General features: G+C 40.1%; 1 protein-coding gene across 1 annotated transcript; it reads left to right on the plus strand.

Moving 5' to 3' along the window:
- The first annotated feature begins 1,260 nt into the window (after positions 1–1,260).
- LOC109630365 (carbohydrate sulfotransferase 15-like) lies at positions 1,261–17,887 on the plus strand. Its single transcript, XM_020088537.2, has 8 exons — positions 1,261–1,482; positions 9,715–10,321; positions 11,629–11,968; positions 12,115–12,258; positions 12,963–13,116; positions 13,332–13,488; positions 14,862–15,009; positions 15,182–17,887. Exons 2-8 carry the CDS (start codon positions 9,851–9,853, stop codon positions 15,370–15,372), a joined length of 1,605 nt encoding a protein of 534 aa, XP_019944096.1. The 5' UTR covers positions 1,261–1,482; positions 9,715–9,850; the 3' UTR covers positions 15,373–17,887.
- The last annotated feature ends 8,287 nt before the right edge of the window (positions 17,888–26,174 follow it).

Raw genomic sequence — 26,174 nt, forward strand, 5'->3', positions numbered from 1 at the left:
ATTCTTCAAGCTGCTCAGCATTCTGCTGCCTTTTCATCAAACTGGACAAATGGTGAGTATCCAAAAAGATTAAATGATAATATGGTTATTATTTCAAAGTTCAAGTGAAACTTATTCAAAGAGTCGTCTCTCTCTGTGAAAATGAAACCACTGTGATGCAGCCAAATCACATAAAATGGATCATTTACAGTCAATGGGGTGAATGTACATTACTGATTTCCTGGCAGCTTCATGAGCTCAGTGGGGAATTGTGCATCAAAGTTTGGTCTTAAAAGGGTTTTCTAATAATAAATAACCCCAAACACTGAAACTTTAAACTGCTGAGCTTACTGTAATTTTTGAATAAAGTGAACAGAGACATTTTAATGACTTTGTAAACTTAAATAGTTTCAACTGACCTAAATAATTCGTTGGTTCAACTTTTACTCAAATTCAGGTTCTTTTACATGAAATTCACATGAAATTTTCAAGATTCAAGATTCAGTACTTTACTGCCACAAAACTCAGTTGTTTGGCCTCAGTTTGCCCACGATGAGACAACAATCATAACAAGAAAAGAATCAAAACACATAAACCCCATCCCATAAAACACAAATTGCATATATGGGTGTAAAATAAAGAATAATAAACTATTGCAAATGTTCAGTGTTTAAAATTACACTTAAAATACAAAATATAACAGAATTCAATGGAAGTATCTGCTTTGTAAAGTGCTGATGCAGGATTGAGGAGCCATGGTCCTGAGTTTTGATGGTCCTGAGTCTTTTCCCTGAGGGGAGAGTTATTAAGAGGTTGGCAGGGTGCAGAGTCCTGTAGTATATATATACTAGTATATATATGAGTATTTATATTAGTATTTATATTCTTCCTAACCTATTTATTTTGCAGTGTAAAATCATTTCAGGTCACAGACTTTGATCCAGAATCCAGACAGTTGCTTTACTTCCTTCTGGGATTCAGTTAATCATGTTTCCATAAATTGGATGCCTTTTTATAATCTAGGTTATAGATGAACTATTTTCCGTTTCCCTCTCTCTCCACACTGTCACCACAGAGACTCTGGAATCCTCTGAGGAGCTGACAGAAGTAACCTGCGTCCATTCGAATGATTTAAAGCACCATTCGTGATAAACCTGATCAATAAGCTAACAGCATTTGGTGGTTGTGATGTAAACAAGATTTATTTATACTGTTGGTGTTTCCTGCTCCACGCGCGCACCTCCCCTCCCACCCATCCCTCCTCTCCCCTCTGTGTGCGCACTGGGGGAGGCTGCAGCTCAGTCAGATGGAGACTCCGGAAAGTCCCACATGTTGACACAGCTCCAGCCGGTGTTCGGTCAGAATGAACCATGTTCACGATGAGGATACTGTCACCGGTGGGTTGACTCGTTCCACGCAGCAGACACCGGACCGGTCGGTGTGATCTCCTCCAGCTCCAGAGCTCTGGAGACACGCGTGGAGACGAGACGACGCAGATCCAGCGTGAGTAGATGTGTTTTCATTAAGGTAGTCAAGTACACACAAATACTCGTAGTATTATTCAGCTGCACGTTCGTAATTATACAAAAGTTAATTAGCCTCATATTGTGTTTTGTTGTGAATTCACCTCATTATCAGTTTTCATCTTTAATCTCAAAGGAAAAGTTGAGATATCTGTTGTCAGTAGAGAGCAGTGGCTGAGTTCATAAATAGGCAGCTTGTATACGAAGCAACACCCAATAAAAAGAAAGGATTAGACAAGTCAAGATAAGGCAAGTTTAGTTATTATACAAGAAGAGAAGACAAGGTAAGATAAAATAAGCTAAGACAAGATCAGATAAGACAAGTTAAGATAAGATAAGGCAAGTTAAGATAAGATACAAGAAGAGAAGACAAGATAAGACAAGGTAAGATAAAATTAGCTAAGACAAGATCAGATAAGATAAGACAAGTTAAGATAAGATAAGATAGCACAAGATAAGACAAGATAAGATCAGATAAGCCTTCATTAGTCCCACAAAGGACAAGGACAGTCAAAAATGAGACACCCGTAAAAGTAATAAATAAGTAAACATGCAAGAAAAAAATGCAAATATACAAATATAATTCGAAATTAGTGTATAAGGAATATACAGTAAAATAGGTTTGCACATGAGCCATTGAGTTGCACAGACAGAGATGAGTGTTGCACAGTTTAACTAAACCTAAACATTAGAAAGATGAAAAAAATAAACACCATAAAACATGAACATTATAAACTTCCCCTGAGCAGACACCAGTAAAAGTGATAAACAAGTAAACAATAAAAACACCAGGGAATATACAAATATATATATAGAATAGAAATAATATATACAGTGTGAGCTGAATTGCACAGACAGAAACGAGTATAACTTTAACTTAATTAGTGGATTAGAAAGCTAAACAATACAATTCATCAGAATATATTTTTTAAAACTCTACAAACATATTTATTAAAGGTCATAATAAGCTATAAAGTCCCCCTCTCAGCACATATATGTTTACGTTCTTGCATTGCTGAACAGTAACACTGGGTGAATCTTCTGAACAGCTGCAGAATATCTCAGTGTCAAGTCTCTGGGGGGTGAAAAGACTCCACCAGAGACTGAACCACAGACGTGAAGCAGCAAAGATAAACTGCTGTAAACATTCGTACACACGCTCCCATCGTCTTATCTCGTTATTATTATTCTGTTTATTGTAACATTAACAAATCAGAGCATTCTCCGTCAAACATCTGACCATGGATGTGAGATCTTCTGCCAGGGTTTATAGTTCCTTGCTTAATCCCTAAATGGCTTCTCTTCATGCACACACCCCTCTCCCCCGCCCTTGCAAACAAGCCATGAAGTGATTTGTGTGTTCTGTCTCCAGCTCGGTGCAGAGGATCGGTTTGAAGTCAGGGCTGAGATCTGTAGATGTGCAAGACGTTTGTTGTTCACCCGCTGTGTCCGTTTGACATTTCAGTTCATTTTCCTTCCTCTGCTTTTCCCAATCTGGTCCAATAACTGAGCTGCAGCTCCGCTCACGGTGCAGAGCGGAGGTCCTGACAGGTAGCCAGCTGACCTTTGGACAAACCTGCCTCTTGTGGACGCTCAGTGGAGTTTCTAAGTTGTTTTTTATTAATGATGAGAGGCAGTTTGTAAGTAGTAGCACACCAAGGACAATCCCTCTCTCAGGCTGCTGCGCCCTGCACTTGCGGGCAGCTGGGTTTTAGGTTGCCCTTACGAGTTTGTGGAAACAAATGTGAGATGTGCTTCTTTTGGCGAGGGCAGCTGTTCGAGAAGGGTTTAGGTAATGCTAAAGGCATGAGAAGGGAGAGGGAGAGAGCTGTACCTTAACAGATTGTTTAGACTGGACTCCGGGGGTCTACCACAAAAGGAAGAAAAGGATTCTGTAACACTGAGCTCTAGGAATGAGGGAGGATCCGTGATACTCAAGTATTTTCAAGAGTTGGTAATCTTTTAACCTGCGATGACAACAAGCCACAGAAATGTGAGAGGAGCTCTGTGTTATATTCCAGCTTGAAAACCGTTTAAGCGAAGACGGCTCAATTTCTTCAAACTTGTATCTGCATCTACTCTTATGTTGTTGTGCTCAATGCTGTTGAGTCATTTTCCTGATGGATGAAGCTTTTCAGCTGAATATTTCTTTGTTGGTTTTTTCTTTTCCACCCAGTGATGTGTTGTTTGAACTCTAGTTAAAACTGAATGTTTCTTCTTCACTCTCCATGAATACTCAGGCCATTTTTACTAATTACTGGAGAAAATAAGGTTATAATAAGAAAAAAAATACTTTTACATTTCTTTCTTGATTTTTAACAGTTTCTCTCTGAGCCCAAAGAAATTATGGGATTTTCATGAATACATCCAAAAAAAATAAAATAAAAACGGTATTATCCCATGGTGTGTTGAGTTCTGCCATTTCCCTCTGCACATAATTCCTCTGTTAGCAGTAACCCCTCTTTTGTTGTACAGTATTTAGAAGAGGTCTCTTGATGTGTTCCAGATTAATTGGATATCAGTGCGAATGAGCGACATTAGCCCAGTAATGGCTCCCATTCATTTTGGTTTGTAGAAGCAAAGTAACAATGATATCTCCACGTGACTGTGTGAGGATTTCATTTCTATATGAGTTTTAATCTCGATATGACCACGATCATATGGGAATATAAGCTTTATGTTGAACAGATTGGCTGCCTCCAAACAGCTTGAAATAAACAGTAAAAGTGAGTAAGAAGCATCAAGTCAAAAATTACACTTTAATTGGCTGCATATGTGCTGTTTCACCCTGAAGTACATCCAAGATGAATATTTTCTCTAATGTATTGAAATGTTTTAATGTGGTATCAAGTAAAACTTAGGCACAGAAGTCACAACTGACTCATGAGGTATTTTTCTCATGTTCCTGACACATAGTAATTACAGTCCAATTAAAGGTTTAACATTTAGAATAATGTTTCTTCACAAGTAAGAACTTATAGCTGTTACAGTTTAAACTCCTTAGATGAGCTCAGAGCGTGAACATGATTTGGCTCAAAGAAAGAGAAACCCTTCGAGTACTCTGTCAAGCCACTACTTGTCGTGTAGCAACCTTTTGTGTGTGCAAACCAGATCTACAGTCACAGGTCTCCACCCTTGATCCGAAGCATTGGCAGTTACGTGGCGTTGACAAGTTCTGTCAGCAAATGTTTTTTCATTAACATAATCAGTCAGAGGTCTCATGGTAACAACTGAAGAGCATGTGTCAGGTTTAAGGAGAACATGGAACCTTGGTGGAGATCTAAAACTCAGACAAGCCTTTCATCTCACGGTTTCTTAATATTGATTTGGCCGATAAACTGGAAGAATGTGATCTGGCAGAAGAGGAACTGGCTCTACTGTGACTCATTGTCCTTTAGTAACACAGAGGAACACACACATGTTGTTTTATAGCCTTAGGTGAGAATCATGATGTTATTTTTTTGCATCTCGTGATATTGAAACTTAGAATTGAATTAGAATTGTGCACATATTGTTTGGTTTTATGACTCAGTAAAATGGTAAATGTACATTTGAGCTGATGCTGACACAGATCAACATTTCTGATAGCACGTATAAGCAGACATATATCTGTATCTAATACATATATAGGTTTTTATAGTTTTTTAGTAACCATAAATAAATATCGTTAACACAAAAAGCAGTGTCCAAACCTCTGAAAATAAAACCCCAGTCATAGAAAGAAATGGATCCCCCTTTATATGACAGGATTGCACACCCAGGCTGACCATCTATTTCTTATCCCTCACACTCATTAAACACCAGGACAAATGTTTATTAATGTCACATCGGTTTTAAAGCGCTGCTAATGCAAACAACCCTGCTATAAAAAACCTATGCATGCAAAAATATACACTGATATGCATCTACAAATTTATGGTTTAACCGAGGACCACATCTGTCCTCCAGATGTGCAGGTGGAGTGCAGTGACCTGTCTGATCAAAACAGACACCTCGGTTAAACAAGAGGTTTAATATTCCTGGGGCTTTTCTTAGCACATGTCTGTTATGTTTAGACTGTACCTCGGCTTCAACTGCCTTCTTTTTTTATAGATTAAGGAGTTAGACTGAGGCCGACCGTTCTCCGCTGACATTAAATTAACCCGCAGTGGGAAAGGAAAGGGAGGACTGGATCAGCCTGATGAATTCCACTTCCTCAGATATTCTGTTTGTGTTCTCAAGGAGTTTTCACATTTCCTGCCAAGTTTTCATCCTTAATCTGTTCAAGAACAGGGCCAGAGAAAGAGGGAAAACACAACTAATAGTATTTTTCTTTTACTTTTCTGTCCTTGAAATTACTTTTGATTCATCCACACGAAGAGAGTTTTACTATTACTGTAGTTTGGTATCCCATCAATCTTTGTTTGACAGGGAGGCAGTCTTATTTCCTTTTGTGACACTGGTTTCTCTGGTGCCTCCCATTCTCCAGCCCTGCATTCCATCAAGTCTCGGTCACAGAGTCCACCCTACATGGTCAGAATGTGTTAACACAGTTATAAACATGAAGACACGATGAAAACATGTTTCAGGAGAGGCGAGAATGTGTGTGCGTATTGAGCACTGCCTCTCAAAACTGATTGTGTCCTCATTTTAACTGATTTCGTGGTCAGAGTGAATCCTCTCATTGTGTCATGTGTCAAGCTCTATTTCAAGATATCATGATGTTGATGCTTTACAGAGCTTTGTACAGCTTGTGGCATTTTGACTGTGAAGAGCTCTGCAGGGAGGTTGATTTTCATTTCTCTGTTTCGTTGGTTTCTTTGCTGCAGAAGCTGATTGGCATCATTTTGTCACAGAGGGAAGACAGAGGGGGAGAAATGAGAGGGTGCGAGCAAGGGAGGCAGTGAGCGTGGCTTTGAGTGCACATAGTACGTCAAGCGTGGTGTAAGGTTTTACCCACACAATCAAGCAGATGTATAAAAGTCTTGTCTTCAATCTATTTAAATAATGAAAAAGAGTCAGTGGAAGCAGATAGAAGGACCAAGACACTGGCTTGTAGTTTAACAGCAGCAATTGTTTATATTCATCACCGGAGCGAAAGGCTGAATTCCACATTCAACACACAGCTGTGGGATCTGTGCAGCCGTGGTCTAATTAGAATAAAATAACGAGCTGTGCGGTTTGTCTCTATAACAGCCACAAGCTGCTGATATGATGGACCTTCATCACAGCTCAACATATTGTTATTATAGTAAACAGCATATTTCACTACAGCCCGGTGGCCTCCAGACAGACAGTAAAGACAAAACGTCTTTAGAGTTACCAATTCTGCAAATTACATTTCTGTTTAAGACATCATGATGAGAGCTGCTTAGAAGCAACACGTGTCTGTCTTTGGTGCATCATGTGAGAGAGAACAACCTTGCCCACCTTTAATTATTTCAGTTTACACATGCCACTGGTCATTTCGGCAATTTTGATATGTATTGGAATATCTAGTGGTTGGATTCCCTTGAAATATGTTTGTGTCTCCCAGAGGATGAACCCCACTGACTTTTGTGATAATTAGATTTTACTGTTAGTGCCAATTGACATCAGTGTTTCAGAGTGAAATGTATCAACTACCAGATCGATTTTCATGAACTTAAGTACAGGTACTGAAGGTCCTCATTCATTTCTTTCATGACTTTGGTGATCTCTTGACTTTTTCTGTTGAAAAAAGATGGTTTCACCTGACAGCAGGAAGAGAGAAGTGAGATTTACCAGTCTATTAATATTTTCTTCTTTTTTAAGAGCTTGACCTCATGGCTGGTATTAAAAAAACAGAGATGTTGAAATAAAATGGTTTCACTCACTCAGCCTTTATTTCATACTTTAGTTTATGCAATATCTCATCCAAAGTTGATACTGAGCTGCAGATGGAACAAGAGAGATACTCAGTGTCAAAAAAATGGAAAATAAAATCCACAGGGACCAAAGATATGCTCTTCAGACTATTTTGCAACCTGGCCTTTAATTTCTGACCATTTTTTTTTTTTTACAAATGGTGAATCTCAGACTGATAGTGAAAGGTCATGGGCTCACTGACAATATTAGCATTAATACCCTTGGGTGTATGGATTTCCAAAGCAACAGAAAATTGAGCGAGCAAGTTTTGTGATATGTTGATATGGTCCAAGGTTTGGGATGGAATGTGTGACCAGCATCACCGCAGAATTCAAAGAAATAATAAAGAAGTGTGCAGTTTTTTGTGTAATATGTTTCTAATGAACTTGGATGTTGCACAAACCCAAACAAATCACAGATTGCACAGTTTTTTCTTAAAACATTAGTTCCCCTTTTTCATATATTATGTCACAAAACCAAAGTTCCAGGCACAAGATCTGTTTCTAATCTATTCATTTGAGTATTAGGTCAGTTCAACAGCTGTGTCTTGGAGAATATAGAGTAAACAGAATGAAGATGATAAAGATGTTTCCAGTACAGAAGCTGCATGGGAGACGGAAAAACATGACACACTAACATATACACAGTAGAAGAGTATACTCTAGATGTGTGTGTTATTTATATATATTTACTGCAGTGTGTGAGGTGCTGGGTGAAATTACACCATGGTTTACCAGACTGAGGTCTGCCAACGCAATAATAACATGAGTAATATCCCATTCAGGCTGTGATACCAGATCAGTCTCGACATTATGTGCACTTAGGACAACAAATGCATCTAATGCAATGATAAATCCAGGTTTTTTATTTTGAGTCAGCAGGATTTTCACCTCAGTCAATCGTACCTGCCGTTCGCTTCCCAACATGGATCGATTTTTCAGACTTAAAAGATATAGAGTCTCTTTTCTGCTCATTCTCACATTGTTTTCTCATCTCTGCTGCTTTTCTTTCTTCACCCCATGCTTTACCCTTGACTCTCACTGTCCTCTTTATATTCTGTCACATTTCCAAATCTCTCTCTTCTCCTGTACGCTTGAAGTTTTGATCTAACCAGACGTTAATCTTAAATGGGAATATCAGATTAATGGTTGAAGAGAACAGAGAATAAAGCAATCACCTGGATGGGATAGGCAAAAACGGGGGGACTGTGCAATTTATAAAAAAAAATCTTCAAAACATGAAAGATCTTGGAAAAATAAATAATAGGCAGGAGTCTGCATTGGTATCAGAAGTAACAGCATTCACTATTTACTACAACATTTACTATACTATTGTATTTAGACAGTGGTGTCATTTCATTTCATTAAATGAGTCTCATAACACCTCAAGAAGGGTCAGAAACACGTTCTTTGTCCCACGAAGGCTCACAGATACTTCTCGCTGATCTTGTCTCGCGAGAATCAGGAGCAGGAGGCATTTTATATGTTTTTTTTACACGTCAGTTCTGTACAGTAAGTGTGAACTTATTGCGGCACATAATGTTTTTGTGGCTGTACTATAAAAGACCCCCTGTTGTGCAGTTAGAATAAAAAATCAGTGTAGAACAGAACGCTCCATGAAGTTTGCTGGAGCTGGTGCCGGATTTCATTTTCTGGTCTCATGGGATTGTCAAATCTTACAAACCTTGCAACCAAAGAAAATGTAAATACATCTCTTGCTGTGGAAATATGTCAAAATTATTTTACACTTTGATATCTGCAATTTACCGCCACTGGACGCTCAAAATAACAACACTAGTTTCTTATTATTCATGTGGCGGTGGAAAGAAAACACCATGTGTGCACTTGCCACACTTGGTGTCCACCTGCATCAATACCTCACGCTAGATCCCGGTGTGCAAAACCCTGATCTTGAAAATTATATTTTCAGGTTGAGAAAATAAAGCTCTCAGCAGGCCCATAGCTCACAGAGAATTATTACGTATTTTTAGTTTTGAATTACAGAGCAACTATTATTCTGACCTTGAACGTCTCTTAGAAGAGCTTGTCTTCACGTGTGCTGTATAGCCTTCATGGTAAAGGAGGGGTTCTGCCTCCAGCAGACCACACACACTCTGCAGCTGACCTCAGACATTCAGACCTGACTCACGCTATAGAAGGGAGTATGGTCTTAAATTCACACACTGATGCTTCAGAGGGGAGTAAAGCTTCCTTAAATACCCCGATATTAAAAATGTTCACAACACTTTTTTGGGAATTATGGGATATAACAGACAGAAACACTGCTGCACTTTTAGTGAAACTGAAAAAGAACGCATCGTGTTTTAACACCTGTTTCTGATTTACAGGAGGCGTCGCCAAAGACTGGACAGCACGCAAGACATGAAGACCTGCAGATTAAAAACTGTGATGAATGGACACTCAGCCTCCTGCAGGTGAAGCTTAAACTTTCAAATTTGGTGGATCCTGGTCTTCGATGTCATTATGTCACTATCAGACTGCAAGTATGGGAGTGATACCCACATGGAGCAGGGTTGGATGCTCCACAGCTCGCCCACGCATCAGACAAATGGGAAAACACCCATCAGGACTTTTTTTGACTTCAGGCACACAAACAAGCCTGAAAATCTGGACATCAAGTGGCCTCCCCTGTTATCGCTGAGCAACATGCGGAGCGTCTCCAAAGTCAGACTGCTCAGTTTCCTCCTGGGCTTGACGCTGACCTTTCTCATCATGGCTTCCTATATTCTGCCCTGGGACAAGACGGGACTTCTGTTCACCCCCACACCCTTTCAGCTCAGACCTGTGTTCGACCTGACCAGCTCAGCAGAGGAAGATTCCTCTGAAAATACATTAATAGACATGAAACTGCTGGTGAAGATCCTCAGCTCCAAACTGGAATACTCACCCAGGAAGGTGCCTGATGAAAAGGACGTCATTGAAACCGAGTCCCTTGTAAGTGTGGAAAAATGCTCTGACACATGTAGACCAACCATGATAAAGGCTTTTATATTATAGTGCCAGACTGAAATGATATAGTGTTTTTCCACTGGAAAAAGATAATAAGCAACCACTGTGATTGCTTTATTTTTTGTGGACAAATGTGAGTTGTAGGAGACAAACAACAAACACTTTACAATCAGCCCTGCAGCAAATGACTGTTTGTTCAAACTCATAATCACCAGTGTTTGTTGAGTCTGTCCGAGGTGCTGATTCGACTCCGTGTTTTTAGAACCAAAGTTTGTAGAGTTGTTAAGTAAATATCAGGTTAAGTGTCAGACTGACTGCTGATGCTACGTGCTAATGAAGTGCAATTGTCCCGCATTTAGCGCATGTTCTCATCATAATGATCCTCGTCATTCTAAATCATTTTGCAGAGTTTGTTGAGAAGACATCAGCGATTGTGCCTGCATCACAATTGCAGAGGTAGAAACACAAGTGAGTCAGTAGGTTGAATTCCAGTGCGTGTGTGAGTCAGTGCTACACATACTGTCAAAACAACAAGATGCATGGAGCAGTTATAGAAAGAGTAAAGCTTATACAAAGGTTCATTTACACAGCTGCAAGTTGTGTCTCTAAATGGATTTCCTTTTATAATTGTTATATCACAAGAGCTTGTAAACACAGGCAGTACAGTGTCGTGGCTCTCAGAAGAGCACGTACCTCCACCAAGGCCCAACAGGCTCAAATCAAGCTGATCCATCAATTATTCCATGGAAATCAGTGGGAATGTTGAAAACCACCCTCACGATGTCAAAGAAAAGGAATGAATGCTCCACCTTTCCACAAACGTTTGTGGAAATTCGATCAATAGTTTTTGCATAATCTATCTGACAAACAACCAAACAAATACCTTACACACCCAACCTGGTATCCACACTCACAGTTTGGTTTTGGACAGAAATTTGGAAATGATATTCATGTTCGGGTCTGGTTTGGTCACACTGAATGGGATATCTAATTGATTTGTTACAATACACATGGCTATTACTTGGGAAAACACCGCGCTCATGCTGGGTTTGGAAACACAAAACACACAAATGCCTATTTGGTTCATGCTCTTTTAATTTTCTTATGAGCTTGAGTGGGTTGGGATAGAAAATTGTGGCTCGCATTCTAGTCTTAGGTAGGAGCAAGTCTCAAAAAATTAAACATATCTCCATCTGCAAGACATCATATCATATATCAAAGCCCTGATGCACTATTCCAAGTTTATTTTCCCATGCTCTGTGATACTAATTCTGTTGTGTTCCTCTCTGCAGTTGTTCTCTGTAGTTCCTCGCCATTTCCTGCCGAGCATCAAGAGCCCCTGCTGGTACGAGGAGTTCTCAGGCGACCTCGGCACGGATCCCTACCGGAGGAACCTCTTTACACTGCGCTCAAAGGGCTTCAAGACTGTGTGTGAGCAACTGAAGATTGACTTCCACCGACACTTGTACCACAGGGGCGGCAAAGTGTTACGTCTGCGCTGCTTGCCATACTTCTACATCATCGGCCAACCCAAGTGTGGCACGACCGACTTGTTTCAGAGACTGCGGCTGCATCCGGAGGTCAAGTTCAACACCATGAAGGAGCCACACTGGTGGACCAGGAAACGCTTCGGTAAGTCAGGTTAGCCGATGCTGAGGTCAGCTGATGGTTAAACATAATTTTTGTCATTTAGAAACGGTCAAAAGACAAACAAATGACAGGAAAGAAAAATTGTTCGATTTCAAAGTGTATACATTTTGTTGTACCTCTGTGTGCAGGTTATATCCATTCCAAAGTTGGCTTCCTGGAAAGTTTTCCTGTGCAGGACTACCTGGATCTGTTTGACTTGGCAGCTCTTAACATCCAAGCAGGAATCAATGGAAATCCATCTGGAGACCACAGCACGCTCCAGCTCATAACAGGTGAACACATGTCAAAGTGTTTGTGTGTGTATGTGTGTGTGTGTGTGTGTGTGTTGGTATTTTTAACATCCATTGTGCTTCAGGTGGAAGAATCTCTTACCTTTGTAATTTTCATTTGCTCTTTTCTTTCTGAGGACATTTTGAACTGCCAGGAAAATTGGATTGAGACGATGATTCAAATCACAGGTCTCCTTTGTCTCCTGTTCCTTTTTTGTCACTCATTTTGTCTCTGACCTCAGAAGCACTGCTGCTTCCTGTGTTGAGGAGCCAGAGGAAAATACCATTCACATTATTCTTGATATTCTGTGGTAGCAGTAAAGAGTAAAAGTACACACAGAAACTCATGCACCTCTGCTGTTGCACATCTGTGATGATAAATATGTATCTATAAAACGTAGAAAGGGACCAGTAATAAACTTGGAAATAAAGAAATTACATTGGAGGCATGTTTGAAGAGCAATCTTTGATGTTAGCTTGGTTTTCTGAAGTGATTTTTTATCTTTAATCTTTGTTTTGCCAACAGAAAGATTTTGCGTAGCTGGATTTTGTTGCTGAAGTAGAAGCTGCTGTTGCAAAGCTGCTCGAGGATGAGGTCTCCACAGGATCTCTTGAAATTCTGCTTGAGTTTGCCACATTATGTCTGAATGTCTGCTTCACTTTGTTGCATTTTAAATGAAGTGACAGGACTGTCCATGTCTTGACAGGTGAAGCCAGTGCATCCACCATGTGGGATAACCAAGCTTGGAGCAACCTCCATGAAGGGGAGGATGCTGAGCCTCCGTTCCTGGCCCAGGACTTCATCCACGCCGTCCAGCCTGATGCAAAAATCCTCGTCATGCTCAGAGATCCAGTGGAGAGGTAGTGCAGAGAAATCCATCTTCACATCTGCCTTTATAGATACAGATGTGATGCGTCTGTAGTGAATCTATTTTCGTTGCTTCATTGAGTGGTTTCCAGTAATTTATCATTTTTCAGAACGTATTTGTTTTAAATCACAGCTCATGTTGTACATCCAGCAAAATGTCACTCTGCAGTTCCAACTGGCCTCCACCTCTGTTTCACTGTGTTCCCAGGCTTTATTCTGACTATCTGTACTTTACTGTGGGCAACAAATCGGCAGAAGACTTCCATCTGAAGGTTGCGGAGTCCGTGCAGTTGTTTCACTCTTGCCTGTCTGAGAGGACAATACGTTACTGCGCCTATGACACCAGCCTCTCCAACGCCATGCCGGTTAGCTGACATGTTGCTCTCTCTGATAACTGTCTGAATACCAGTTTATCTACTAATTGCACAAAACGTCCGTCTGTCTGTATGTGGAAGGCATATCCTGAGAAGTATTCATTCAATCAGCTTCACACTTTTGCAAGTCTATTGTAGATTTCCTGAGGAAGTGCAGTGCAAAGTTTTGTGCGATTTGGACTTGGGTTAATAAAATATTAAGAAATATTTAAAACACAGGTGATATTTTTGATTATTTGATTATTTTTATTTCACCATATCGGACTGACACCGACATTCACAACTGATCTCCATCATGGCATCAACATTCATAGTAATGAAGCTAATTCTGTTTCATTTTATTAAAAACATTGACCTCATGCAGATGAACCAGGTAGGATGAATGTTTTATAACAGCACTGTGAAACATAGACTGTTTATAAAATGCTCTGCACATAAACAATATAAAAAGTGAATTGAAGAGGACTCACTAAGGATAAGGAATAATTTGAGGTAGCTCATTGAGCATCAACACAGGCTACTAAAGTGGCACTGCACCACTTTGATAATAATAATTACAGTAAAATGTATAATTACATCCAATTATACCGAACAACCAACACCTTTTCTCTATTTCGATCATTTCTACCTTTTCTCCAAGTTGTTATAAAGTGATCCAACTGCAGTAATGTGCTTCCCACTCTGCAGAAAAAAAAATCACCAGTCACTTCAGACCCTTCAGTATATTTCCTATCAGGCAGCGAGTGCTCCCTCAGCAAGGCACTGAGTTATGAGCTCGGTCTGTTGGTCACCTGTAATCACCACATGTAGGTGACAGCACAGTTATCCTGGGAGATTTACTACAGTGAAAGCTGCAGTCGCCTCAGTCTGAAACCACTGGTTTAAAAAAGAAAACATAATCGATCTCAAATCTAACGAAAAAATATTCAGAACAACAAACTGAGATTCTTTGTTTATGAGTCTTTTCAGTTTTGCATGAGGTGCAGATGCAGGGTTTGAAAATATGTTAAAGCTGGTGTCACTGGTGTTGTGCTGTGGTGCCTCCTTGTGGATTTAAAGTGTATGTGCATGTGAGTCTTGCTCTTAATTTTACCATTAAACAAACAAATGAAATAATAAACAGCCCAAGCACAGAATGAATAAAGGTTCATAAGAAATAGAATATAAATAAAATTGAATTAAATAGAACCATAGAAGAACAATTAGATACAACACACCAAAACACAAAAAATACAGTTGTGCAGCACCTATGCTTGTATAGAATAATTTTTTCCACCACTTGTACATCTGCTCTCGACTTTGACAAACTCATTTCACCACAAAAGCCTTGTGATGATGTCGGCTTCTCTTCATCCTTCCCACAGGTGAGGTTGAATCTGGGGATGTACATCGTCTTCTTACTGGACTGGCTGACAGTTTTCCATCGGGAGCAGATTCTGGTTCTGCGACTGGAAGACTACGCAGCCAATATCAAAGTGACAATCAAGAAAGTTTTTGACTTTCTGAGTGTAGGTGCGTAAGTAAAGACTCCTGACATTTTATTTGTACATTGATATATTTTACATGTTAGGAAAATAGAGCATGTATGGTATCATCCTGGCTGCTTGATCTGGTTCTTTCTGCTTCAACCTTTCACCTCTGTAACCTTTTTCAGCTTCTCAGACATCTGCTCGTGTCCCCGCAGGTCCTCTGTCCAAGCAGGTGGAGGCAGCAGTGACCAAACGACCTATGTCCAACACTCGGCGGGCAGCAGACAGGAACCTGGGTCCGATGCTTCCTGCCACCAGAGACCTCCTCAAGGAATTTCATCAGCCCTTCAACTATAAACTCGCCAGTTTGCTGGAGAACAAGGCTTTTCTCTGGAGTAACACCTGAAGGGGTGGACTTGGAATAATTGCAGAGGGGCGAGCATGAGAATCAGGATCATTGTTAATGACCACACGACTGAGGAGTGCTTGGGCAGCCTGGTGGGCAGCATCACTTTGAACACAAGAAACGACAACAAGCACATCAGACAATATTTACCAGATTAACTCAGAGAAACTCACAGAGAGCAGCTGTCGAGTCAAAAAGAGTCAATGCTGGTCTCTTTGAGATTTACCACCACGCCTGCAGATGGACTCACAACACATCACACACACGAGATGCAAAAATGAGCAAAGTGAAGAAGAAACGTCAGTGATTTTGGGTCCCACATTATCTAACACTGAGTCATGCATTGTCAACACTTTGAGGAGGAGGCACTTAAAGCACTTCAGGTCATCTTATCTTGTGCTGTCGCTGACACACGTGTGTCGTGTAGAGATTGGAAAGAAAACGGTGAGATGAGAAAACCCTTTACTCTTTAAGATAAGGAATAAGAAAGAAATTAATAACACGGAGCATGAAGAATTTCTGATATAGACAAATTCATCAGATGTGTTTGGAGAACTGTTTTTTAACAGGGATGTTTTAATGAGACCTTTAGCGCCTCCTAGAGGGCTGCAGCTGGAAGAGGCGGTGGGCAGAGTGAGATGGGTCAGAGTTTTTTTTGTGAGGTGCATTTGTGGTATAGTGATTCCACTGATGAGAGGAGAGTGTCAGTAATCTTGGATGATTTATTGACTGTGTTCTGCTGTTGTGTGTGTTTGTTGACATTCTGGTGAGTATTGATGTTCCATTCAAGCGTATTGCTGATATTGGTGCCAAGGAATGGACAAGTCAGTGATTTTGGGTTCTCCAGTGATGTGTATTGGGGGTTTTGGGGAATGCCGGCCTTTGAAATTTATAATGACATCTTGTGTTTCTGTTGCATTGAGTTGGAGATTCTCATCAAAGCCCCAGACCACGTGCCGAGGCTACTTCCTGAGGGTATTAGCCTTGGTTGCTATTTGTCATAAGTCCAATTAGGATTGTGTCGTAGGCATATGGGACCTCGAGTGGTTTGTGTGGAGGCACAAAAGTCAGGATGAGAGGATACAAGTGTGGGTGACACCTGTGCTGTGCGTCAGAGACTCTAGTAGCATGTGTAGGGATCAACGTTCATGTCCATCTGTTTATTGAAGGGATTCAAATGCAGGTGTAGGCGTCAGGTGTTGTGCGTGATCAACCAGTGCAAGAAGCTGAGGTAACAGTGGAGGAAGTGCATTGTATATGAAAGTGTGTGGGTCTTTGTTTGTGATATTTATTTTCTTTTGAAAGAATGATGATAATAATGATATTAAGTGGATTTGTGTTTTAATTTGATGCTTTTAATAGTGTTGAAAATCCAAAGACAGCGCACGACTTCTGGAGAAATGTTTCTAAAATGATGCACAAAACATCTATAACATTTACACATGATTTAACAGTGCATCCTTGGATTAATAAACCTTTTTTACTCAGTGTGAACATCTGATAACTTCATCAAATAGCCAAAACTGAATTATATAGAATGTGATTCAGGCAGACAGTGTGAAATAATGATTTAAAGTTAAAATAAAACAAAATGGCAAATAAAAGTAGAATTAATTAATCACAGTGGTTTATTGAGATCATGTTCATGTTTAAAGATCAGTCACTAGATGGCACTAAAACACAGATCATAACTCCAGTAGCTCGGCATCCAGACGATCAGTTTACTCTACTGATATTTCTGTGGCTTTTCAGACTCCAATCCAGGTTACAATGTGTAAATAGTATTGTCCTCAAATACTTAATATTATAAGTCATGTTTTCCTGTCTTTGTTATGGGGACGTCAGACACGTCTTCCTCTTCCTGGTTGTTTGAGCATTGTAACGATTATTCCTCAAAAGACTTTTCTGGTAAATGAAACAAACTGAATAGGACCAAAACCAAAATAATACAATCCAGGTGAGAGAGGGTGTGTGATTGAATATGAGACCAGATGAACTCTGGTGATCTGACTCTGCCCTCCAGGCGTCAGACGTAACCCCACAATCAGTTTAGTGCTGCTAATCATAGTGATTATGTGTATTTACCACCATTCACAAGTAATGGACCAGAAACACCTTTACATGCAACTGCTTTTAATTTATTCTTCATTCTTTTAGTGTTCTCGCTGTTTGTAAGGGATTATGTTCTCATGAAATGCAGAGAATGATTAAATATAGGATTTACTTCACTTTAGCAGAAGCAGCACTGTAATGAATACAGACTAAATTATCCCCACCTGCCTTCACATATCTTGTCTCTGAGGATGAGGTTCTTTTCTTTTCCTGTAAATAACATGTACATTTCATTCTGTTGCATATACATGTTACATGTATGAAACACTGCCGGAGTGTTTCTTATTCAAACAGCTGCTTTACATGAACAATTTACTTGAGTAAACATGTTTCTACACTTTTGTCATTATTCACTGTCTTCACATGTGTGAAATGTCATTCAGATTAAAAGCTTTTTTCCATCTCTCTGTCAACATGCACTTACTGAGGAAGGAGGACAAAATCAAAGATAAGAGATTGAGCCAGGCCTGTCAAAGAGAACCACCTTGTTAAGACGGTGATTATGTGCATTTACAATGTGATTGCTCTCGTGGATGACAATAGGGTCTCTGGAGCCGTGGCGCTGCGGTTCTGGTGCTTTGGTCAGAGATGGTCATCAGGCACGGTTGATTGGTCTCTTCATGTGATATTGATGGGGATTCTCTCCACGACATTCAAAGGCAGAAAAAAACCAATAAGGTCGTTTGCCCGTCCCTCATTTTGTCAAGGACGTCAGACGTTTGATTGTGTGCACATAAGACATGAGAGTTGTGCAAGTGTGAGTGTGTGGATGTAGGCCTGTGTTATTTTAAGGAGCTAGGGTGATTAGAGCATCCAATGAGCAGAGTCTGAGACTTTTGCATGCATCATCCTGTTTCACACCTAGTTTCACACTTTCAACATTCACACCTGGGAGAGGATTAGAAACATCATCATCATCATCTTCTATTGTCCACTAATTAGCTTCACCATAATGGTCAAAACACATGGAGGAGCCAGTACTGATAACACTTGAGCTTTAAAAGTGATCTAAAAACTTTATCAGTGATTCATGTAGTATTTTTCTTTTATTTCAGATCTACAGAAAACAGGCACTGATACAACTTCACTGTCGGCTCTAACCTCCTTTTCATACAGAGGACACTTTGACATGTCACAGAAAATCATGGAAATGAATAATTAATTTAATAATGGCTCAGTTTCAGGGTCCTGGTATTGTTCATGCTGTCACACTGGCTTGGCTCATTGAATCACTTTGAAACATAGAGACATCCTTATTGAGTTACTCTGTGACAAGTAATAGCAAACAATAACTCCATCTCTAAATATGAACCTTATTATCCTTTCAACAGTCTTTTATAATCATTTGACAATATGCATTACATACAACTATTTACTGGGTAAAGGAAATGAACTGAGGTGAATTAAGCAATTGAACGCAGTGAATAAAAATCGTTAGCTTGACGCTCAAAGCTGCTGATGGTCACACAGACAGAGCAGAGGAAGGAGGAAAACGAGACCATTACTATTAACAGAATATTATTTTATTGCTTTCTTTTATTCAGACTACAGGTTTTTCATAGAGCTACAGGCTTTAAACACGTCTCGCTGTCTTCTCCTCTTATGTGTGTAAACTTGTTTGACTCTTTGTAGTTCTCAGAAATTGTGTCTTTCCAACTGTGTCTTATTAAACTGAATTTATTTTTTTAATTTTAAACTGATATTTTTGCTCAGATGGATGACATCCAAAAGTGAATCGAAAGCGCCTCGATCTCCTCCTGGTGAATGGCTGGCAGATTTCAAAACAGTAATTAAGATACAGTCATTGGGGCAAAATGGAATTTATTATTAACAAGTGATAAATTAATAACTGTAAATGTAAAACCTCTCAGAAAAGAACAATTCTTATCCAAGAGGTCAAAATCCCTAGTTTCTGCAAGGAGGTTAAAATGTTAAAAAATAGATTAACAGGATTAGAAATCTTAAACAACAACATGTAATCTGTGATCTACCTGTTCAGCCTTTGTTCGTGATCGATTAGTCAAGCCTGCAAAGTCCGGAAGGGGGAGCTCCCGGCCACATTGATTCTCGGTGAAGTGATCAGAGAAGAAGAATCAGTCCTGAGGGTCCTTAACTTCCAGGTATGAACATATCAGCACATGAACTTTTGAATATCTTCACTGTTTTGTTTTATTTGTGTTTTGATGACTGTGTATAAAGAAGTATAAGGACAGTTTAACAAGCCAAAGCAGGTCAATCTCCCCCTGGTGGCTAGCTGCAGTGTAGGTTATACAGTATATTCGGCCTCCTCCATGTTAGTGGATGGGACATGGACCATAATAAAACACCAAAGTACATGTCAAAAAAATTATTTTCAAAGAAGCTTTCTGTCATTTCAGGGTTTTTTTTATCACGCTGATATTTGCTCATGTGTTGGTTTTTCTCTTAACTTTATTTGTTATGTGATGCTATATAAACAAGGTGAAATGTCATGAGTGAAAGCTGAGGCTCACGATTGGTCGAACATCTGTATCTCTACTGCAAAGAATGTGTAAGATGGCCGCATTCACACCTGGTATAGTTTGGCTTTATTTGGGAGAAAGTGGAGAATTGTCGTCCATCTTTATATACAGTCTATGATATATATAGTTTGTACAGGACAGGTAGAAAGAAATTACCTGTTAAGTTTAAAACTGCATGTTGATGACAAAGATTAAAAATTGGATTTGAGTAAAAAAACCTGTTCACATATAAATATATATATATATATATTTCACTTTCTCTGATTTTATTGTGACATCAGCTGTACTGAGAACTGCAAATTGCAAACATCTGGCTCTGTGATTCAGACAGCGCTCAGACCAATTAATCCAATCATATGACGCTTCAGATTCAGACCTGATTCTGATTCATTCTCGTAATTGTAACAGCGCACACTTTTTGAGATTCATATGGTAATTTGTTGAAAAGGCCTATGATTATGACTCTCGACTACAATATGTCCTCTGTCATTACACTGACTCTTAAAGACAGTTCTGAGATATTTATGATTTAATTGAAATGCGTAGGGGGAAAAAAAGACTTCTATTAAAAGAACAATTTATCAAACTGTTCATGTTCGTCAGATGTGATGAGGAATGTCCTGGTTTACGACTGTCTTGCTCTCATTTTAAAATGAATCACCGTGTGACGAACGTTAAGAGGAAATATGAAGTTTGGGTCAGCTCTTGAGCTGAATGACGTACGATAGATAATAAGATGTAACTAAAAAAAACAAGTTTATTAATTTTAATTTTAAAAAAGAGGACCATGGTAGCATGTATTACTGTGACAGGGCCCCAGGGATCGGGCAAATTGAACCCATTTCGATCTTCAAATAAGTCTTTTAGTTTTAAACATTAGTTGTAAGAGCCAACCCCCACCACCATCACAGACATGTCATTCACTCTAATCTTCAACCAAACCTCTAAATATAGAAGCTTTTGGCTGAAACCCAGTAACATGGGGTCTTGTCAGGGGCTTTCCAACCCTGGTGTTGTTGCAGTCTCCTGTATGTTGCCAATCATAGCATTTAAGGATGTTCTCACAAATTTGACATTGCTGTGGACTTACATACTCAGCCGTTCTCTGGAACTGGGGAATTTCCTGCTTTGCCAACCCAGTTGCAATGACTCTCTAAAATAAACCCCACATCCCTTTCTCTAAACAAACCCTGGAAGAAAAAAGTCCACCTTAAAATAGTGTTAGCTATTGACAATAAGCGAAAAACTAAAATATTTAAAAAAAATCTCCGGTGGAAATCAGAGCATCAAGACATGAACTGATAATGTTCTCAGACAGCCTTTTTAATAATCTGGTCCACAGATGCTGCTCTAAAGACTGTCTACATTTTACAGACCCCTGTTTGTTAAGAGGTGAAATATTGCAACCAATCTGGTATGAGTTCTGTGAAATAGGCTTCTTATCCTACCTTTCTTTCTGGCACATGTCCCGACTCTGTGTGGATCTGTTTCCTCATGACCACCCTTCAGCAGCAAAGGCGGCATGTTTTGTTTTACGCTTGCAGAGACAAACAGAGTAAAAGGAATGATAGAGAGAAATCTTTGTGTACTATACTGGGCCTGAGCAGAGGGAATCAGTCATGGCTGAACTGTGCTATGACTTCAATTTCTGGGAGAGGAAACTCATCCTGCGAGCTCATTTGACTGCACAATGGACAGGCCCACCGCTGGGGCCCTGTTTATGCTTTTATGCTTCATTCTGCAAAAATGGAAAATGCAGCCTTTCTGTGTGTTGTTATTTTTTCCATGCCAGTGTTGCAAAAAAATACACATTATGCTTTCCATGAAAGACAGAGATATCTTCTTAAATTTAAAATGCTTCTGGAAAACTGCAGCGAGTTTCGCCTCTGCAAATCCCAACCTGCAAATAAGATAGCAAAAATCATATCAGTGAACTAAATTAATTTCTCAGTGAGTCAGGAAAATTACTGTTGTATGGTGAGTTGTGGTGGCTGGCTGAGAAGACAGCTAAAAGTCCAGGACTGAGTAAACAACATCTAAGGCCCTGTGCTTTATTTAACAATCGTACATACGTGTGCATGGTAGGTGTTGTCTTTTTCTTGCCTCATAGTTAACAAGTACATCAGGTCAGGTTGAGTCCCTTCCATAATTGCATAATGCTGTTTCTCTCTCTGCTTATTAGTGAGGAATGTGGCCAGAAGACAAGGGAAAGGGACGAAGAACCTTCGAAGTTCTAGCTGTCTCTCCACACGTCCACACAAACGTATGCACACATTCACACATGCCTGCTGCTGTCAGTGAGTGAGTGTGTGTGTGTGTGTGTGTTCTACGTGCACACATTAATACTAAGCTATTATTTTTCACTGCTGTAGTCAGCATTCTTTAGCCATAGACTTGCCCTTCATAGCCATTATAATACACACCACATTCATCTTCTAAGTTTGTATGTTAGCGCACTAGAATTTGCTAACAAGCACAAAACACAAAGAGTAGAAGAGGTCGATCGAGATGTTGGTCGTTTAGCAGGTACTTTGGCAAAGACAAAAATATTACACAAGCTGATACTTTGACCTGATGGTGTGAGATGAAGTGATTAGAATCCAGTACTATGTGTACGACACATTTAATGACAGAAGTGCTCATAAACAGTTAAAACTACAGCTTCTGCTAGTGTTGATACACTGAGGTGCCACCTTTCGAAGTCGGGGGTGGTGAGTTTCCGAATCGAAATACAAACTCGAGGGGGCGTCGACTCGGGGGTTGGAAATTAATGGAGCGCAGCAATACCTGGCACACACATGTCAACCTGCCATGGTGGTGGAGGAGATGTCCGGAGATCCCCAGAGTCAGTGGATCACACTGGGTGAGAAGCAGCCTATCTTTGGACAGGCTGGTGGGCTAACAAGGTTCACACACACAATCACAAACACATTTTCCAGTTCACCTGACCTGAACCTAGGATCTTCTCCCTGTGGAGCGACACCACAATTGTGTGTTGGAAACAAACTGTCTTGCATCATTTCAACGATCATGTATATGTCTAAAATAGCATCATTTCAACATTAGACGACAATATAAAGAACCTTATATTATAACCTTATAACCTTCACCCTCTTCTTCGTAAGACAATTCAAGCATTTATAGCAGGGAAATTACAGGAAAGCCCATTTGCAATTCCAGCTCTCCCCTGGTCATTGTTATCAAGTGTTCTTGACAGTAATTCTCCTTTTCACAGGACATGAGCCTGCTTGTTCATTTGAACTCTGTGAGAGAGGTTTATTCATGTGTAACCACTGTTCTCCAGAAAGTGGCTCCATTGTCTCCTGGTCTTTTCACTGCTGTGGTCTCTCCTAATGAAATGGCTTGATGGATTTTTCCCTAAGCCATGGGGCTCTTAGCCGGCTGAAACAATGATTGTGTGGATCAGTTTTGTTCTCTTTCCCTCTGATAGATTCCCAATCCCTCCGAATTGCTCTGCTCCTTATAGTGTCAATCTCCTTACATTTCTCGTTTAGATTTACTCTGTGGTTGAGGGTATTGATTTGAATGGGGCCGGGAGAAGACAAATATGGTCATTGTGCGACAGTCACATCCTGCTGCATTTGAACGTCACACTCTCCTCACCGCATTGTGCCACTCAGCATTAACATATATTCTTTTATTCCTCCCAAGGCAGGAAACTGTGTATTTGATCTCCTGAAATAGAAAAACAACCCTGAGCGGCGTTGTAACGTCTTCTTTACCTTTAACCTCTCCTGATCTCTTAATCTCATTAAAAATAGGACATGTCCTCCCTGTGTCAGTTTAGATGTGCCCCTCTTTGGTCTCAATTATTGTCTGATGGGATTTCTAATGGTACCTCATGTCAGAGTGGCTCCTTTTGGCACATTTTCTATCACGCACCTTACCACAGCTGACAGCAGGGTAATGAAAAAGGTGAAATCACCTGTCAGATGCGTTTCACAGGAGCAGCTCATAGCCTGAGGTTTATCTGGGGATTTTATAGCAAAATGACTCAAGGCAAAGGTGCAGTGTGTTTTACTGATACTGTGGAAATAGGCAAAGTGGCAGTGAATGGACATGTATATAAACTGCTGCCTTCATAGAGTAATTACATTGTCTCTTAGTGTCCCTGTGACAATACTCCAGTTACTGTTTGTGACAAATATAGTCAAAGAATTTAAAACATGAATGTAGCACAAAAAAGTGGATTCACGTTGATGGATCGTAGTGAGTTGGGAGTCTGCGTGCAGCGCTCCATCAATGAAGCAGGAGGTCGACTGCCTGAATATGTGCCTTGTATACTGGGCAGCACTGGTAAACATGGGCAGCATGTTAACTGGGCACACAGCATTGCTCACACTCTGACTTACACAAGGCTCTCAGATGCAACTGAGTTACATTAAGTCATTTTCACTCCTCTGCCCACAAGCCGCTGCTTGCAGCACTTTTTGGGAAAGACTTTGTAAAGGAGTCATCTCAGGATGAACTGATTTTCTTGAGGCCCCACTAATGCAGATGTTTTGCAAAACAAACTAAATTGCTAACACAGAGATTTTACACCTTTCGAAAGTGCAGATAAACAATGACATCACAGCTTACTTCACCCATGCCCACTGTTGTCTGGACTGAATGCACCAGAAAGTTTTTAGTAAGTTAAATGTCACTGCCCCACGTTACTGGCATTCACGGGCGTCTGCCTCTCCGTTTAAGAATGTGAGTAGAAAAAGGATGTGCGACTATTTTTTGGGTTTTGAAGTTAAAGGAGATTAAGCTCACTGAGCATGCTCACAATGTTCTTCTCCAGTGTTTAATGGATCATTGGTGTTGACTTAATGGCCGCCTACTGGCCCAGCATGCTTGTTTTAGTATATGTAGGTATTTGTGTTCTCATGGACGGATTCAAACAACCTAAACCTAGTCTGCATGTATTTGGCCTGTGGGAGGAAGCTGGAGAAACCCCATGCAAACATGGGGAGATAATGCAACGTCCACACAGGAAGCCCTCCCAAACTGAGATTCGAACTGGGAACCTTCTTGCTGTGAGGCGACAGTGCTCGCCACTGTTTTGGATTCATCTCACCAAATTTTGATCTATTGTAATTATTCCCTCTTCTTTATACTGCAAGCTGCATAAGATTATTTATGATTCTGCCACCCACACAAGCCCCTTAGCACTGAGTTTGACCATGTGAATGATACAAGCAAAGTCACATAGTTTATTATTTACTCAGTATTACTCAGTATATTTGCTGTAATTCCTTCTAACTATTATTGCCATATGAGAAATATTTTGATATCATTCAAAACGACTCCTTTGGGAGTCATCTGTTGTACAACCAGGCCACGTATTCACCCAAACCTTCCTTCACTTATTGCATCTCACGATCATTTAACAGATGGTTGAAAATGAAATACTGAAGCCACATACATCAGTCCATCTTTCACTGTCAGCCTCAGAGCAGCTGCCACCGTTAAAGTCTCTGAAACATTTCCATATGCCGAGTAATTGGCCTTGAGCATTCTTTAAAAAAAAAACACTATAGCTTTAGTATTTGAATGCAAATTGATTCACTCTGTATTCATGTACAGATAAAGCCTCGTGGCTCCAACCTAACACGTCGGTTCGTCTTGAATGTAAAGCTAAAAAATAAAATGGAGCATTTTCTTAAACTCTCTGATGTATTTTTGAGTTCAAGGTGTAGTACAATCCCCGGCACTGCAGTTTTACTGTCGTTGGATCCGGTGGAGTAAGAAACTCAGGTGTGGATGTGATTCAGACATGAGGAGCAGTCAGAGTCAGTGCTCAACCTGGAAGATGTGATGGAGCTGCAGGAGAAGGGACTGTCTTTGTGCACAAACTAATTTCAATGCCTAGAACCCAAACCAAAATAAAACTGGATTAAACTACGTAGGCGTGACGTTTTGTTGACATGTTTCAGCGCCTCCAGAGTAAATGACAGCCTCTCTTTCTCCCATGAAAACTTCTGCCAGGATTCTAAGGTAATAATCTTGTTAAGTCAGAAAATACACACTATTAAAGTTCTTTAGCAGCAAAACATAATGTCTGCTGTGTTTATGTTCATAATCAAAATCTCTGTTAATGACTTGGTTTGTTGGTGAAGACACACGTTGATCCATCCATCCATTCGTTATTTATAGGGTCAGGGGTGGAACCAATACCAGCTG

This window comes from Paralichthys olivaceus, chromosome 14, assembly GCF_024713975.1.
Source record: "Paralichthys olivaceus isolate ysfri-2021 chromosome 14, ASM2471397v2, whole genome shotgun sequence".
NCBI classification, from domain to species: Eukaryota; Metazoa; Chordata; class Actinopteri; order Pleuronectiformes; family Paralichthyidae; genus Paralichthys; species Paralichthys olivaceus.

Excerpts from the sequence above, each read along its gene's own strand:
- LOC109630365 (XM_020088537.2), top strand. The coding sequence starts at position 9,851 with ATGTCACTATCAGACTGCAAGTATGGGAGTGATACCCACATGGAGCAG. Across the intron at positions 10,322-11,628 it reads TCATTGAAACCGAGTCCCTT|TTGTTCTCTGTAGTTCCTCG; the intron begins GTAAGTGTGGAA and ends TCCTCTCTGCAG. Across the intron at positions 13,489-14,861 it reads GCCTCTCCAACGCCATGCCG|GTGAGGTTGAATCTGGGGAT; the intron begins GTTAGCTGACAT and ends TCCTTCCCACAG.